At 40.3% G+C, this 15054-nt stretch overlaps 2 protein-coding genes across 4 annotated transcripts in view; one reads left to right on the top strand and one right to left on the bottom strand.

The window, feature by feature from the left end:
- The window catches only part of asip2b (agouti signaling protein, nonagouti homolog (mouse) 2b), a 217644-nt gene that overhangs the window by 121303 nt on the left and 81287 nt on the right, over positions 1 to 15054 (bottom strand). The gene's annotated exons all lie outside the window — the stretch shown is intronic.
- On the top strand, positions 4027 to 14610 carry cdc14aa (cell division cycle 14Aa). 3 transcript variants are annotated; one of them, XM_083540747.1, is made up of 16 exons: positions 4027 to 4603; positions 4703 to 4899; positions 7395 to 7485; positions 8302 to 8377; positions 9694 to 9786; positions 9885 to 9964; positions 10503 to 10569; positions 11315 to 11377; positions 11530 to 11617; positions 11708 to 11938; positions 12226 to 12364; positions 12558 to 12711; positions 12794 to 12870; positions 12971 to 13093; positions 13175 to 13502; positions 13825 to 14610. In XM_083540747.1, the coding sequence occupies exons 2-16, from the start codon at positions 4806 to 4808 to the stop codon at positions 13849 to 13851; spliced, it is 1731 nt and encodes a 576-aa protein (XP_083396873.1). In that variant the 5' UTR covers positions 4027 to 4603; positions 4703 to 4805; the 3' UTR covers positions 13852 to 14610. The 3 variants fall into 3 exon arrangements, with proteins under 3 accessions (XP_083396873.1, XP_083396872.1, XP_083396874.1); XM_083540746.1 differs by having other exon boundaries at positions 4028 to 4603; positions 12794 to 12888; XM_083540748.1 differs by lacking the exons at positions 4027 to 4603; positions 4703 to 4899 and adding an exon at positions 6950 to 7217 and having other exon boundaries at positions 12794 to 12888.

The raw sequence follows: 15054 nt of genomic DNA, 5'->3' as shown, positions 1-15054 counted from the left end.
GGAGGATTTTAAAGGTGGCGTGCCTCAAGGCTCGATCCTGGGTCAGGTCAAAAACTGTTACATTGCAGGAGCGACCAAAAGGGCGTAAGGATCCAGTTTCCAGGTCGTCTTCCCGTCGTCATGCACAAGGAGCCGGGCCCTTCCCTCAGGCCCTTATCGAATCCGACTCACTTCAGTGCGTCTGCAATAACAGAAAAAAGGCTCCTCTGTAAGGGATCGTCCTCTCTGTTCCTTCTGTCCCCAGATAATGTTTGAACCAAAAAAAGGTTGATATATTTTTTGTTTCTTTTTGGATTTGTTCGTCACTGCTCATATTTGGACACGGACTGCCTTTTACTTCTGTTCTTTTGTGTATATTGGTCTTTTTTTTTCCTTCTTTTTTTATTTAAAGAGAAATATTTGCAATATGCGTAGTGGATTTGATCACCATTCCATTTACGAGTGGTGCTAGTTAAATAAAAAAATAAAATAATGTTAATGATGATAAACAATTCCCTTTCGTTTGTTCGATCAAAGATATCCCTTTTTTTTTTTATGTTCTCCAAAATGTTTGCACAAACTTGAAGGCACACAGTTGTATATGATGCACGACAACACCCTGTTCCAGCACAATCGCACAAACAATCCGGGCCGGAGTTCGGTTTTCCAAAGAAAAATATAACGGTTAGTTTGTTATTGTGTTCTGCATTCCCTCCAGGTTGTTAAGTACATAACTACGGTTGGAAAATCGACTGTTCTGCCTTTCAAGGCTGCATTGTGTCCCCCTGCAGGACATGAGCATTACAATAGACAAGTCTGATTCTGTGAGTAATTTCAGATGAAGTAACAGTCTGTGTCTCTGAATGAAGGTCATTGTGAGGATGAAGAGCAGAACCGAGCAGAGCACTCGACAGACATTTGCTAGCTATATTCGTTTTTGGTAAGTGTTGCCATTGAAACGGTATGAATTGGTATCACAGAATTGAGTTTCTGTTTTTTTTTTCTCTCCTCAACCAAGCCAGAGATGATCCGATGCACCGTGAGATTGAAATCTTAATCACAACTGATCCTTTCATCACGGCTGAACGAGGCAGCGCTGACTCAGCGCTCTACAAGGTCATCAGAACCCAAGCGTGCTGCTTCTCACAAAAGCTCCCTGGCCGGCTCGATCACTTTTATGAGGTTTATTCCAGTACCACGACTTGTTCTCAGGAAGCAGCGCCATCTTTTGGCCGGGAACTGATTTACCTGCGGGGCAAATTAGTTGTACGATGACCAAAGACCCGGAAGTTCTGAGAGGCCACGTATTATAATATTTGTTTTTTTCTTTTCTAAAAGTTTTTTTTTTTTTGTCCTCTCGGCTTAATTGTTTTCTTGTGATCGCAACATAATTTTACAACAAAAAAGATTAGAATGCGTGGCCTCTTAGGACTTCCATAGATTGATGATCTAGACGAGTAGTTTTTTGTTTGCATTTATATTTCTTTCTTTACATTAATTCGTTATGAATATTTCAAACGTTTCTCCAACAGTGCAAAACGGCGTCAGATGGTCCCTTAAAACATACTCCATTAAAAAAAATAATAATAATAATAATTTGCTTGTCTAATCAAATTATCCCCGATCCCCAGAGCCACTGCCACTCCTTCATACGATCACCGATGTTTGAGTGGGTGAAGGTGCCTCCAGACAGGTCGTCTGTACCCAGCTACCCTCCCCCGAGCCCAGCGCCTGCAGGTCACGTTCAGGTTTGGTACCAGAAGAACCTATATCCATGGCCAGACCGATGTTATAGGACGGCTGCAAACAGGAATAATGTAATGGAGTTTATGGAGAATGAGTTCACACACTCATCTACCAATCCATCCAATCAGAAGTACATCGTATCCGCTGATCCATATATCTGTCCAATTTCCCATCTATACTTTTACATATCAAACTGGCCAACTATCCATCCATCCATTTACCTATGAGTCTGTACTCTGCCCAGCCACCGTTCACTCATTTATCCATCTATCCACCAACATCCATCTTACACTCCGTTTATCAATACATCAGCTTACTCATTCTTATCATGTCCATCTCTAATTTCCCATCCTTCCATCTTTTTTGTCAGTCTATCCATGATTCACCTAATCCACTAATACATCTGTGTGTCTACCTACCTACAGTACACATCTACCATCTATTCACCAGTCTATCCATCCATCCTTCCATCCATCAACTACTTTTTTATCTCCCAAGCCCTCTCTGGACCTGTATATCCATCTATCCACCCATTTATTAGTCAAATAGTTCACAATCCATATCTTTTCGGAATCGACTCATTTTTCCTAATATAGATTTTCAACTAAACTAGTGATGTGAGAAATGTTTAAGAAGAATCCAGAAGAATCAGGAATACTGTTGTTTAATGGCCAGAGGTTTGCAGAAAACTAATGTGTCATTAAAATAATAATGTAAAAAAATTACTATGGGGAATATATTGCAGAGGGGGAAAAATTATTGGGAAATGATTATATGGAAATATTATATACATTTTTATAGGGGAAATTATTGTTAAAGGGGACATAAAAGGAAATGTTATAATGGAGAAATTGTTACAGGAAACTAGTAATATATTACAGGGAAATTATTATAGAGGAAATATATAAATAATATTTATAAGGACATTTTATATTGCAAATATCATAGAGAAAATATTATCGAATTATCTTAATTATAAAAGAAATATTTGAGAAATATTATAGGAAAATTATTATTAGAAAAAATGATATGGAAATCTTTATAATTAAAGAACCCTGAAGCTCCTTCACGTTGTCTCCATCGCCGCCATCTTGGATTTCCACTAACCGGTTTTGCGTTGCAAGACCTCCTACGTCATAAAGGAAACGCCCCTTTAAAATAGTCTTTATTACTAATACGTTAATTTCTTTTAAATATTAAAATTACATTAGTTCCCCAAATCCCCAGATTGTTTATTTGTTTACTTTTATTTACTTTTATTGAGCGTTCTGTAGGCTCTGAGACACGCCCACCACCACCACGCCTCCTAAAACCAGCCAATCAGATACTGCTATTTATATTAATACAAATTAAATTACACTATACAAATATATTTTTATATTCATTTTTTAATAGCGTTCGTGTTAATAGTTTGAAAATTCTCGTCGCGTGTTGGCGCCACCTCGTGGCCGACATATAACTGCACGAATTTATCATAGGACAAACACAAGGTGATGGTAAACAACAAAAATATATTGTTTTATTTATGTAACATAATGTAGCAAAAAAAAAAAACGCTCCAATAAAATAAATAAAGTACAAAAAGGACATTCGAAAGTGGGATAAATTTGAAAGAAAGAAAGAAAGAAAGAAAGAAAGAAAGAAAGAAAGAAAGAAAGAAAGAAAGAAAGAAAGAAAGAAAGAAAGAAAGGAAGGAAGGAAGGAAGGAAGAAGGGAAGGAAGGCTAAATAAAAGAAAGAAAGATAGAAATACTAAATGGAAGGAAGGAAGGAAGGAAGGAAGGAAGGAAGGAAGGAAGGAAGGAAGAAGGGAAGGAAGGAAGGAAAAGATTAAATGAAAGGAAGGAAAGAATGAAATAAAGAAAAGCTAAATGAAATAAAGAATAGAAAGGCTAAATGAAATAAAGAATAGAGAAGAAGGAAGGAAGGAAGGAAGGAAGGAAGGAAGGAAGGAAAGTCATGACTTGTCTTACTTTAGTATTTTTTCTAAATTTGTTACCAAAATCCCATTTTTTGGACAAGAAAAAGGGACCTACAATATGAGGGACACCAACAATAAAATTAAATCCCAATTCAGATCACATGACTACATTCGATAATCGTTCTTTCTAAAACTGACAAAAAATGACCAGACATATTAAACCAGGCATCCTGCAGCATCACACGTATTTTCCCTATTGTGTGCGTATGAAAGATCAGTGGATGAACGAGTGTCAGTGGATGAACGAGTGTCAGTGGATGAACGAGTGTCAGTGGATGAACGAGTGTCAGTGGATGAACGAGTGTCAGTGGATGAACGAGTGTGAGACGGAACACAGATGACCAGTGTTATTAGGAAACCCAGTGGATATTCGGTTGAGTGTGTTAACTGAGTAACAGTGACATTGCGAGATTAGACATTAGAAGACTCTTGATTTTTCCTTTCTGATATCATTCCACTCCCAAGACATAAATAAACGCACCCTCCGGGGTTTCTCATGTATCTCCCACACCATCCTAATAACTTCTCGTCTAACCTTATTAGAGCCCTTGCCCTGCTATTAGACACCGTTCACCGTTCTCCCTGATCCTTACACCGTCTCAAATGTTCTTTTTTTTTTTCTTCTTGCTGTCTCACGGCACCTGATCGTTCAGCAGCATGACGAAGGAGAACGTTTCCATTCATGCACTCTCTTCAAAGATACCACAAAGGAACCGAGAATAGGTTACGGACCTGATAAGTCTAAAAACAAGCCCCTTGACGTTCTCGCTCATAAGAAGCAAGTGTAACGGAACGCCGCATCGGGACAAGAGCTGGGTTTTTTTTTTCGACAGTCGAAGAGTAACCCGAGTCTGTAACACGAGTTGGAGCTTGCTCTTGTTTCATGCAATGTTCTCAGGTGAGCGTGTTCTTATAGTTTTTTTTTTTTTTGTCTGTGGTCAAATCTTGTCCTGCGTTTCACTTGGATAACTCGAGATGATGACGGGTTTCCTTACAGATTCCTTTTTTCTTAAAAGGGATCCTACGTTGGTGAGGAGTATCTGAGGACGTTTTAGGAGTTTGGACTCACCAGCGTTTTTATTATTTTCCTAAATGAAGGCATGGCCCGATTGCCAGTCTGGGGGGGACACTGGCGGGTCAAACGGAGGCCTCCTGCCATGGTGCCCCCAACTGCCTGGATCACACACATCGCAGGTAAGTCTAGAGGAAATAATCTCGATCACATTCGAGGAGCTTGTCGTTGTCGTTGCTCTTTCACAGCATTTATTTATTTATTTATTTATTACAGTCACAAACTTTCATCTATCGATTCATGTTCCCTCTTTTTCTTTTCGTGTCGCTGAGGACGACTTTCTCTGTAATGCATTTGAGAAGTATTTTTGGTGCTTTTGCCAATGTTTTCTTCTGCCACCGGATACCGCAGACGCTGTATTGTTTTCGTTATCGATTTTTTCAATCTTCAAGCACCATTACTCCTGCTTAAATGTCACTATATAACAAAACGGATCATACTGACCCGTTTTGTTATATAGTCACAAACTTTATTCTATTGATTAAAGTCTCCAAAGCAACGGAGGCATGTCTATGAACACGAATCAATAGATTATTGGACTATGGTGTGTTTATGTTTAGGGTACTGTATGTTTCACACTTGAGGTACCATAGGTTTAAAGCTTAGGGTTCTTTAAGCTAGGTACTGTATGAGTTTGCTTAGGGTTCTGTAAGTTCCAATCTCAGAACATTGTGTGTTCCAAGACTGGTGTACCTTCACTCCAAGTTAAGGGTACCCTAAGGTACTCTTACTCTTTAGAGTTTTGTATTGTTTAAAGACTATAATCACACTCTTGATGTCACCCAAATGAGGATGGGTTCCACTTTTGAGTCTGGTTCCTCTCAAGATTTTCCTCATAACATCTAAGGGAGTTTTTCCTGGTCACAGTCGCCATGGCTGTTCATCATTGATAAATACACATCGTTCACCTTAACTGTTAAATTCTGTAAAACTGCTTTGAGACAATGTTTGTTGTGAAAAGTGCTGTAGAAATAAACTTGACTTGACTTAATGTCCAATCTCAGGGTACTGTATATTCCAATCTCATGGTGTAATAAGCTTTAGGATAGTGTAATCTTTGAAATCAGCATGTGCTTCAGGATAAAAGTGCTATAAGCACAAAGTTCAGGTTAGTGTTTGCTTCAAGCTTCTCATGGTATCTTTGTATTATATCCTCTGAAATATGGGTCCTGTATGTTCCAACCTCATGAGAGGGTTCTGTTTGTTTCATGCTCAGTACTGCTTGATGTTTCCTCAAAACCTGATTGTGAAATCATTAATTGAATGCCAAGTATCAGGGCTGTGGGAAATCTCCAATAAACTCGGCCAGACTGCACATGCCTACTGTTTTCATGTGGTGTTCAGAAAATGGGTGAAATGACGGCAAAATGGTATTTCTGAGGTAAATGGGGGGGGGGGGGGGGGGAAGGTTTCTTAACCCATGCACTCGTCTTTTTTTTCCCCCCTTCGTTTGAGGGTCAATTACTTCAGGTAACCTAAACTTTGTTTTCTTAAAAAGTGTATTACCTGAAGAGAAAAATAAATAAATTAAAATAAACAAATAATAATAATATTACTGTACTTATTGCGATATAAATGACAAAAACAGCACATAAATATATGTGGGTGCAGATAAATAATAAATAAATGAACGAAATTACTTCTATTTATTTAAAAACGGGTATATTTCTGTATATTTTAGTATTTAGCAGTATATTTTGCTATTGTTTTTTAAATATTTCATTAGATTTTTATATATTTTATATATTTCTGTATATTTTAATGTAATGAAAAGGTTAAATGAGCTTTAGCTTAAATCTTTGGGTTTATCATTTTGTATATTGAAGTATATTTCAATATTTATCTGTATATTTTCATATATTTCAGTATGTTCTGGTATATTTTGGAATCTTTCTGTATATTTGAGTATATTTTGCCTATATTTCGCTTTATTCGAGTATATTTCATATCTATTTTTGTATATTTTGGTATATTGGCCATGTTAAAGTAGATTTAGCTTTAGTCTTTAGCCTTTTCTTCTCAGGTGAATCCTCTTTCTATTTTTTGTTTATGTTGCTGTTTTTTAATTTCCCGCGCTGAGTCTCGAACGCTTATTGGTCGGTCAGAGCGCGATCCTCCCACGCTGCTGCGCGTGACCCGGAAGTAAGACGCGGGAACACGCAGTTGTCATGACGACGGCGTTGTCGCGTGTGCACGCGTGCTAAGTATATGCGTAGGGTGCCGAGTGCAGCAAGATTCCGCGCAGTTCATGAGGAAAACAAAAAACTTTATTTTATATAGTTTTTTTTTTTTTTTTTTATGTAAACGCATATTTATTTTCAGGAAATCCCAGTTTGAACAAAAATATTATTACATTTTTTTTACATTATTACAATAATACTTTAATTTCCAATGGCTGATGGCGATAGAGGCGTTTTCGGATTTGCAGAGATGATTAAAGGTAGTTTTTCTTTTCATATATATTTTTTATTTTCAAAAAATGTACGAAATATTGCTTTGTGTTCATTATTTTAAAAAATAATACGGTAACGCGCGTGACGTAACGTGCGTACCTGCGTCATGAGTGAAGGGGTCCAAGCACTTAAGGCTGTTTGTTTGTTTGTTGTGTTTTTTACAGACCGCTTGTACTTTGCGACTCTCAGAGGGAAACCAAAAAGTACGGCGAACGCACATTACTTCTGCACGGACGACGAGTTTGTCTACGAAAAGTGAGTTTCGGGCTCACACTCGATCGTGTCCCACTAACATCGTGACAAGCTGGTACTGAAAGCCACCTGTACCGTAAGATGTCACTCAAGAATGCCATGCCTCCGTCCTTCCCTTTATGGTCCTCTGAAATCTACTAAGCGTATTGTACATCTCAGTGTTGGCCCCTTCATTCAAACCCCCCCCCTGGCCTTCGGTGATGTCCTGCCTGAATCAGTCCATCACATAACACCATCATGGAGATGCCTTGGCTGTAGAAACTGTCAACATTATAGAGAAACGCAGTAGATGCATCACAGCCAGGAATCTCCTACAGCGAGAATGAATGTCATTAATAAAGCAATGAACACAATTCAACACATCTCCTTTCACTGGAGCCACAACTGCACCGCCCACATACATCATCGCTAGCATTTTTGGTGCATTGCGGTTTTCCTGGGTATTTGGAATGAAGGCAAACTGGGTTTGAAACGCTATGAAATAAAGAAAATAGACGATTGGAAATCATTTAATGAATATTTATAGACAAATAAAGATTTAAACATTAGTCAGTGATACTGGTGGAGTTTAGGCCAGCAGAGAAGGTCTTGCTGGCCCTGACTGCCCATCACTGGTACATGGACAATGACAAATGGCTGTAGCTTTTATCCGTTTAGAGTTACGCATATGAAGTGTTGCGAAAATGCCCAGCTTGTCGCCAAGGAAACCACAAAGCTGTCCATCTTAAAACTTTTCTTGTTGCAGTTTGACCTCGGATGGGTATTGACACTGGAGGCTCATTTCATGAATGCTAATCGACCTTTTTTTTCCTGTTTCAGCTTCTACGCAGACTTCGGTCCTGTCAACTTGGCCATGCTGTATCGCTACTGCTGCAAACTGAACAAAAAGCTCAAGGTAAAACGAGATGCTACAGCGCAACGTCAGTCCAGTTCTTGTAAATGGAAACGTGTCCAGAACCGCAGAACTTCAGATATGAACTGAACGATTCGAATACTTGCTCGACTGCTTGTATCCTCAATTGCAAGGCACTTTGGTCTGCATTTAAATGGATGCGAGTCCTCACTAATCTCATCAGTCACGATTACTTGGCTCGGCTTCACCGGACCTTTCAGTTTAGACATCATGTCAGTGCTGCTGCAGATCAAGTCCGATCTATCAAGTCCATTTTTCTATATTTATAGGTTTTGGATTTTTAGACAGTATAATTTAAAGACAGTACACTAATTTATTATTTACCATCCTGGTGTTTCCTACCCGAATTTGGCTCCGCCTATGGAGTGTATCTGTGTAGACATTATGGGTGGAATTTTTATGGGCCAATTTTGAAAACATAACTAGCAAATATTGCAAAAAAGAATTTCCAAAGTGTAGCTAGCCAATGAATCGATCGAGCTAATTTATTAAGTTGCCAGATCTTGAAAAAAATGATTGAGATTTGACATAAAGAGATTTTGGCGTTTGAGATTTGGAGGTCCAAATACTCTTGAAAACTGTGCTTGGATTGCAGTTGGTACATTTTACTCAAGAATGTGGTTTTGTCGAGCCAGTAATCATTAGCTAACAACTGTTTCATACTTTGTATACATTTTGTACAGTGTACTGTAAATTGTGTAAAGATTGTCCAAAATTTCCAATTGAGAAGCTTCTTATTCATAGGAGTACTTTCTCATTTGTTAAAATATAAAACTCTTTTCATTTCCTTTATTCAGACCTGAAAAACTCTCACTTAGTCAGAGGGTGTCGCTTGATCTTCTATAGTAGCGAACAGATGTTTCTGCACTGTTTGGACACTTGAGCATAACATTGGTGTGGGGTTTTTTTGGACATTCCATTCCACATTTAGTTCCACATTTTGCTGTTCTAATAACCTTCACTCTTCTGGGAAGATGTTCCACTAGATTTTGTGGAGATTTGTAACATCTTATTCAGCAACAACGCCGTTATAAGTTGTAGGTGAAGCGGCCTGGGGTGCAGTCAGCATTTAAGTTCATCCCAAAGCTGTTCAGGAGAGTTGAGGTCTGACCTTTATGGTTCAAGTGAAGTGAATATTTCCAGCTAAAGCATCTAAAGACAGCCGATATAATTGTTGCCTCCAACATTGTGGTAACCATTTGGGGGGAAAAACATCCGGCTGAAGAGTTCAAGTGTCCCAGTAGGTTTGTCAATATAGTGTATAACTATATAACTTTGTGTTCTCCGTGTCTCTCCAGTCTTTCACCCTTTCCCGGAAGCGCATCATTCATTACACCAGCTACGACCAGCAGAAGAGAGCCAACGCCGCCTTCCTGATCGGCGCCTATACTGTGGGTGCAGTTTAACAGCGTCTCCTGTTTTTATTCAAACAATTTTATACACAAATGTACATTTCAGGACAAATCTTTATCTTTATTGTTCACTCCAGGTCATATACTTAAAGAGAACTCCTGAGGAAGTCTTCCATGCCCTGATATCTGGGACTAACATATCCTACAAGCCCTTTAGGTAAGACCTCAGGTTTGCAGTTTCGACAAGTTTAAGCACACCAGCCTCACGTCACTTATATATAATACTAGCTGAAAGTACCCGTGCTTCGCTACGGAAGGCAGAACGCTAAGCAATATGGCAATAAGCAGTAAGCACTGAGCAGGACTGGATGATCAGAGATCAGAACGTAACGTCAACAAATAACGTACTCCCCCTTTGTAGTACCGATACAGGGCAAACTACTTTGAAAATAATTTTTATCGTGCATCTAACATGTAATAAGAAACAATGTAGTAAGTTTCATTAGGATCCGTAATGTTATTTCTAAGAGTTTACAATGCGTGAGAAATTGCGTTTTTCGCGAGTTAGCCGCAATCCAGGGCGAATTTTTCAAAACCCTTTCTTAGTGAGCACCTAAGACCCAAGAGGAAGGTATGTTCCAAATTTCATTGCAATCCGTTCAGTGGTTTTTGAGATTTCGTGATGAGTGAGTGAGTCAGTCAGTGGTATTTGAGCTTTATATATATAGATATACACGTCTCTGTGTTTCTTTCAGAGACGCTGGCTTCGGGAACTGCACCTATAACCTGACCATCTTAGACTGTTTACAAGGAATCCGTAAGGTAAATGTGCAAGGAAAGGCATTTCAACTATTTGTGTACTTTGTGACGCTTCACACGCTGAGGATTAATCCTTTAGTCCAATTACCTGGCCTTTGAAGATGTTCGTAGGAAGTGAGCTGGAGATGATCCAGGACAGATGGTTCACATAACCCGTTTGCTACAAAGAACTTTTACATACATTTTGCCAACTGTATGTTATTCAAGCTTAGGAAGGTAATTAGAAGTTAGCGTTTCATAATCATACAGGGTGGTGTTTCAAAACCAGTTCTGTTTACGTTATTGATCTATGTTTACACACCATCGCCTTCAAAATAGTCCCGATACAAACCTCCCAGCGTTCCTGACACTTCTGGAATGTGTCCTGGACGTCTTCTTTTTTTAAACATGTCAAGCCATCCCAATTTTTGGGTGTGTTGGTTCCAAAGATGGGAACCAGAGTTTTTAGCATTTATTGAAATGGTTTTCTTGGGTAACTTCTGGGTTTTGTTACAGGAAATATAAGATGTTTCTTCCTGTTATTGAGGCCAAACACTTTTTAGGGCTCCAGCCTTGAGCACCAATAGTATGTGGACAAAATAAAAATCTAATGGCTTTAAAACTGCACAGAAATACTGGGTTTGTTGATGGAGAGTTTGATGTTTTTAAATGAACTGTCCAACCTGGAAAGATACAGTATAAGGTCCTTGTTTATAACAGTCCACCGTTTTCTTAAGAACGTTATTAATTATTGACATCTCCTCCTAAGGCCCTGCAGCACGGGTTTTTCGATTTTGAGACATTTGACGTCGGGGAGTACGAGCATTATGAGGTGAGGTCTTTATATATTGGTAATATATAGATATACAGGGCTAAAAATGCTTTGGGTAGACCACTACCTTGTGAACAGAGCTATGCTACGATTGTTGTAGGTGATTGTTGCTTGAAGGAGTGTTTAGTGATCAAAGATTGTTCTTCTTGAAGCGTGTAGAAAATGGTTACTTGAACTGGGTTGTGCCTGGAAAGCTGCTAGCCTTCAGTGGGCCTCATCCTAAGAACAAATTCGAGAACGGTAAGTGAGAACATCAGGGCGTGTATGGAATTAGGTCTGAATCGAGGCAAATTGTAGGTTTATCATCTCTGTGTGCTTGATCATTCCCAGGAGTCTCTCTCCATGCCCCGGAGGTGTTCTTCCCCTACTTCCGCCAGCACAACGTCAGCGACGTGGTCCGGCTTAACAGGAAGATGTACGAGGAGTCGCGCTTTACAGACGCCGGCTTCGCGCATCACGACCTGTTCTTCGTGGATGGTGGCACGCCGAGTGACATCATTGTCCGACGCTTCCTGCACATCTGCGAGACGTCCGAGGGTGCCGTTGCAGTCCATTGCAAAGGTCAGAGCGGAGTGATGGGAGAACAAGTTACCTTTTATAGGGGTTTGGTGAAAGCCAACTTGTTCAGCATTTCCATATGTCAAACGTATGTGATGTCGAACGTCTCTGTGGAAGATTTGCCTGGGTTCACGGAGAATTTCACGTTTGCTTTTTGTTCTAACTTGCTGTCCGTGGTAACGCACATTGACAGTATAGCTCAAAGTGTTCAATGCAAGTCATCTTTGATTCTGGGTGTTTTTGGTATTCTTATATTTGAACCCAACGTTTTTCTCATTGTATATGTGCAGCCGGTTTGGGCAGAACAGGTACCCTGATCGGCTGCTACCTCATGAAGCATTACCGCTTCACGGCTGCAGAGGCCATCGCCTGGATCCGCATCTGCAGGCCTGGCTCGGTCATCGGCCCCCAGCAGAACTTTTTGGAAGAGTAAGTGGACCTGTTATTAAGCAAATCAGGATTTATTTAAGCACAAAAGTAGAATATAGCGTAAGATTGTGGTTATGTATGAAATCTGGGTTTTACAGCAACAAAAATATGTAGACCTCGACGCTCACGGTCCAGCAAACTTTTTCGGATTGAAAAGGATAAAAACACGTTTGCTTCTATATTTTCTGTACAGAAAACAGCACAGCATGTGGATGGACGGCGATTTGTACCGCTCCAAGCTGCCGAGGCCGAGGCAGTACCCTGAGAGAGACCTTGTTCACCTCATTTCCAGCATAGATGACCTTTCGCTTAGCAGCACCAGCTTGAACACCCAAAGCATCAACGAGGTTCCTATAGGATGTTTGACAAACGATTGTCGTTTTTGAGACGCTGCAGTAATTTCTAACCCTTTTTCTTTTCCCCTCACAGAATGACCACATGGAGAATAATATTGGCTTAACTCAGGGGGACAGACTGCGAGCCCTGAAGTGTCGACGTCCTCTCAGGTCTCTGTCCGCTCGCAGGTATAAACAATGAATCCACTCCTTGTGTACTTGTTTTGTATTGTGCTACTCATTGACTTTGCTGTTTTTGTGATTTCAACAGGTTCCGTCCATTACCTGGTGCCATTTCACCCTCAAAGTCTTCCAAAGCTCCTCCCAGTTTTCCCGGCGGCCGTGTAACGAGGAGACTTGCTCAGAGTCCGCCGTCTGCCCGCAAAATGAAAAGGTGATTATCCCATTTGCAGAAAAAACATTTCAAACGTCCTGGACAAATGCACACTTGCTAAGCTAAGCATCCTTCTTGCAGCTTGAAACCCGGCTTGGCCCGGTCTCTCGGCAACCTCTACAGCATGGACGACTACGTAGACGAGGAAGATGACGACCGGTGTGCACCCTCCTACCCTTCGCCTCCTCCTGCACCATTCCCTCCATCTTCACTCCTCCCCACCGGCCCACCTCCACCCCGATTCGGGTTCGCATACCCTGTCCCAAGTTTCCAACAGGAAGTTAACAACAACCTGAACAACCCTCCTGCTTCACCGCACAGACCCGGGATGAGAGGAGCATTCAGGTCAAACCCCAGAGGTCCCGTTCCAGGCGTGCTAATGGGCCGCCATCTTAGTCGCTCAATTCCCGTGAGTGGATTCTCCGTCTCCTTCTCGAAACCTTTTCCGGCTCTCTCCTACTTACTTTTCCTCCTCCCTTTCACCAGTTTTCCTACTTCCGTCTCCTGGTTCAACCTGAAAACCTCCTCGCTGATGCTCCCTCTTCTATCCTGTCTCAGTCTTCTCACAGACGTTACTTCTGTTCACTTCAAAACACTCCTCTTTCCCACCCTGTCCATATCGGATACATCTTTTGAGCCAGTTTTTTTTTTTTTTTTTTTTTACCTGCAAATCAAGCTTTCTTCCTGCCACCATCTGTGTTTGATCTCTGTCTTTTCTTTCCCCCTCACAGTCCCTTCAGTCCGAGTTTAAGTACTAACGACACACAGCTGCAATGACTCGTCGCCCGGAGAAGAAAAATCCCTTCACCCAGCTACTGAATATCTCAGACAGGGGAAGCAAAAACGGCAAAAATTATTAGAATAAATCACGGGTTAACTTCAGAAAGTTCATGACGTTCTCCAAGTTCTTTTTTTGTTTGTTTTTTTTATGTATAACACTGGACGATTTCTCAAGGGGTCCTGTTTTTCCTGACGGAAGGCTCTGGAGTTTTATTCACACAAACCTTTGTTTCTCAGGGCAGAATAAAATGTGTGTGGCGTAGGCCATGTTCACACTAATACGTTTTCATTTGAACGCATTCCGTCCACAATGAGGTGCTGCCATGGGTCGATCATGTGACACTCTTGAGGTCGCAGATTTGTTGTGTTTTGGCATCTTGCCACCTTTGGGTTTTCCACCATGAGAAAGTCTTTAGGACAGGTTTCGAAGGGTTTTATTTCCTGTTCACTTCAAGAGATTATTATATAATGGAGTAAGTAATGGAAATGTAGGCAGGTTTCAGAAAGAACTTCAGCTTTCTGCTTGAAAATAAGGTTGAGGCTGAATACAACTCCAATAAGCCATCAGGATTTTGTGTGTGTGTGTGTGGGTGGGTGGGTGTGTGTGTATGTCGTACGCCCACATGAAAAAAACGACTCACATTTTGTTACAATACCACAGACGGTTCGATTTGTATAACAATTTTTGGTCAGAAAGTTGGTCAACCCTTGAAATTAAACGAAACATGACGGACCAATCGGTGTGTCAGAACAGCATTACTACTGTAACAGTCAAACCAGGCCGTGCAAATCTTTTATTTCAACACACAACACATTTGCACAAAAAACCCACGATTCTTAGAACAGTTCACACGCAATCACATGAACTAAACTCATTGGGGAACTTATCCAGAAGTATTGGCGCCCCCGGATTGAGGTGTTCTGAATTCAAGTAGCCAATATTTCAGAAGGCGACCAGAAATCGGGGTTAGGTTTATAGGGATATGTCTTTTCCATAATGGATCTTTGGGATCTCTTGAGGTCTTAATCCCAGCACAAAAACTGCCCATGGTTCATGTTTAGAAAGTGTTGATCAAAAAGATTTACAACGAAATAAAAATCTATATTCAAATGTAGTATATAAAATATGGTATTTTGTAAGGAATTTTTATTTAATGCCGAATTAAATATCGAATATCGGT

This window comes from Silurus aristotelis (assembly GCF_946808225.1).
Source record: "Silurus aristotelis genome assembly, chromosome: 5".
Taxonomy (NCBI): domain Eukaryota; kingdom Metazoa; phylum Chordata; class Actinopteri; order Siluriformes; family Siluridae; genus Silurus; species Silurus aristotelis.
Note: the sequence above shows the minus strand (reverse complement) of the source record. Positions and strands in the feature narration are given on the sequence as shown.